The 2,724-nt window shown below is 41.2% G+C and overlaps 1 protein-coding gene across 1 annotated transcript; it reads left to right on the top strand.

The window, feature by feature from the left end:
- The first annotated feature begins 86 nt into the window (after positions 1–86).
- Positions 87–2,237, top strand: LOC145439624 (uncharacterized). Its single transcript, XM_080317134.1, has 9 exons — positions 87–372; positions 438–523; positions 590–797; positions 865–1,098; positions 1,162–1,290; positions 1,350–1,473; positions 1,540–1,705; positions 1,852–1,980; positions 2,053–2,237. Exons 1-9 carry the CDS (start codon positions 161–163, stop codon positions 2,094–2,096), a joined length of 1,332 nt encoding a protein of 443 aa, XP_080173260.1. The 5' UTR covers positions 87–160; the 3' UTR covers positions 2,097–2,237.
- Positions 2,238–2,724: the final 487 nt, after the last annotated feature.

Genomic DNA, 2,724 nt, shown 5'->3' with positions numbered 1-2,724 from the left:
ATTACTAACGAAAGCCGATTCGTGAATGATGTCATAATGTCGAGTGTTTATCGTGTGCTGATATTCGCATATAAATACCGGTTCTTTGCGAAGACACAACATTACCAATTCTACTACATCCAAAGAGATCATCGACGAGAAAGCAAAGACACATATCGAGATGAATATTCAAAGAGTCAGTGCGACCATCGCTGTATTTAGCTTATGCCTGATGGCATGCAACGCTCAAGATTGCATCACGGGTGCAAGCAGTCAATATTCAGGAACTCACTCTGTAACTGCGTCAGGAATACCATGTCAAAGATGGGATGTCAATACTCCTCACATGGTTACACATGTTCCAACTGACGGAGGACGTCATAACCACTGCAGGTAATTTGAGATGCTTCACTATAATACCTTCCCAACGCTCATATCAACATAATGAACTTTAACAGAAACCCTGACAACGATTCGCGTGGAACATGGTGCTATACGACCGCAGATACTACACGATGGGATTACTGTAAAATTCCCAAATGCGGTAAGATCAACATTGCCATTACCAGTAAAAGCAGTGTATAAATATCATCTAAATCTTATTATACAGACGATAATTCGAGACTTATTTGGACGACTTATTACGAAAGCCAGGGTGAATCTGCCTTTACTGCAATCAACGCCGATCCGGAATATCTGCAGCAAATGAGCGCTGGTGGATTACAAAAGGATACTTCGTACAATGTCACATTTGATGAGAGCGAATTGAACGCCCTCGAGGTAACGGCTGGCGGAAATATTATTTTTAACGACATCAGGTTAGAATCACCACATATCATGTTTGGATTACAAATTATCGCAACTGTCTAATTTTCGTGTTAACAGAAACAATTTCGTTGGTGTGTATCGACAAGAATCGGGTTTAACTTCAACATACCTGGAAGGGCATGCGGAAACGATCCACGCTATAACACAAGACCCGGTATCGGGGAATGTCTATTACACGGACCCACACAGAAAAGTTGTGATGGCGTCAGACAACGAATTTCGTGCTCAAGTACAAGTTTATAAAACAGCATTCGGTGCTCCTCAAGGAATCGTTGTACTTCCGACGAAAAGGTAATCAACATTTGTCCTCCTAGTGTATTTTACGTCAGTAGAGCACATGTTTTTCCACTCTAGAAAGCTTGTATATTCGGTAACATTCCGAACCGGGTCTCAAGTCATGGTAGCGAATCTGGACGGATCCGCAGTTACAGTACTACTATCTCTCGGTAAAAACATCACAGCCTTGACTGCTGATGAACAGAGGTATTTTACTTCACCACAATCCGAGACCACGAAATTACGTAATTGGTATTTTGTTCCAGAATTTACTGGATCGATAATCTCGGATACGCAAGCAAAGTCATGAGCGCCAGATTTGACGGCGGAAACGTCGTTGAGCATTACTCTGAGAGTCAAGTCGACTTTCGAGACATCGCAGTTCATTCCGTAAGTATAAGCGTCACATAGCCACGCATCAATTATGGTCTAACGAACTTGATGTTCGTTCTACAGAGTCACATATATCTGACCGACGCAAGAGCGAGATATAACATATTTGGAGATGTTCGTTACCGTATCAAGATCGTTGGAAAAACTGACAACAGCAAATTTACGATGCTGAAGTACGGGAAGCCCAGCGGAATAGCCGTCTTGGATGCAAGCAAAGCAATCCCTGAAGGTAAAGAGAACGGGTTTTCATTTTATCTGCAAAGTCGCATCTCCTGGTTTCTTGTAGACATCAATTAACTTATATGACTTTGTATTTCTTCAAGTAAACCCTTGAAAATGTACTATCATCTGACTAGTTCCACTTCTAATGTATAGCTGACGAATCACTGAAGAAATGCCAGACAGCCTGCTCCGGAATTTGTTTGGAAAGATTCCGGGGTCAAGGGACGTGCGTGTGTCCGGCTGGATTCTCATTTGATCATTTTACAAAAGCGTGCTTGGAAGGTAAATATACAATACACTATTCATCAGACTGCATCGAATAGCGCTAAATTCTGATCTCGTCGTATTTTACAGTTCAAGGAACTCTTCTCTCGATGGAACAAGACTTGAAAAGTTGAAATGACAACGGGATCGGTTATACCAGACATTCGTGCACTTAAACTCGTTTTATGAAAACAATTTATCTTTTGGAATATGGTCTTCGACACTGTGCGTTTCATCTATAATACATTTGAATAAAGGCCGCTAAAGCTTTGAACTTGTTTGTGCGTGTATTAATAAAGAAATTAACACTGTAGAAACACCTCCTACTACGTCAGGAAACACAGGACCGTACAAAGAGCAACCTCAGTAATCCTGATTAGGTTCCGATTTGCATGTTCCAGCGATATATCCAGGGTTGCCATCGACATCGACCCAAAAATAAGGACAGTCGAAAAATTAGATTAGCATTAATAAGCGTTTGTGTACATATACGTTGTATTTATACGAGTCGTGTCATATCACGTTCCAGAAACAACATGCTCCAACAACTCCTTTTTAGCATAAAATGCTTCATGGACCTCACGACAGCTCATGTGTAAGTTCACCTTCACTCAGGGCCGAAACAGCACTTCGTAAGTCCCCCCTAAAAACACGTTGGTCTGTACAATATAATTTAGATAAATTTATCAATGATTTAGAGTGTTGGGATCGAGTCACTACCTTCGAGTCACGAGTCATTTCGAGTCATTGCAGATTTTGACT

This window comes from Botryllus schlosseri, chromosome 5, assembly GCF_051294905.1.
Source record: "Botryllus schlosseri isolate E-star chromosome 5, Bs_hap1, whole genome shotgun sequence".
Lineage (NCBI taxonomy): Eukaryota > Metazoa > Chordata > Ascidiacea > Stolidobranchia > Styelidae > Botryllus > Botryllus schlosseri.
Note: the sequence above shows the minus strand (reverse complement) of the source record. Positions and strands in the feature narration are given on the sequence as shown.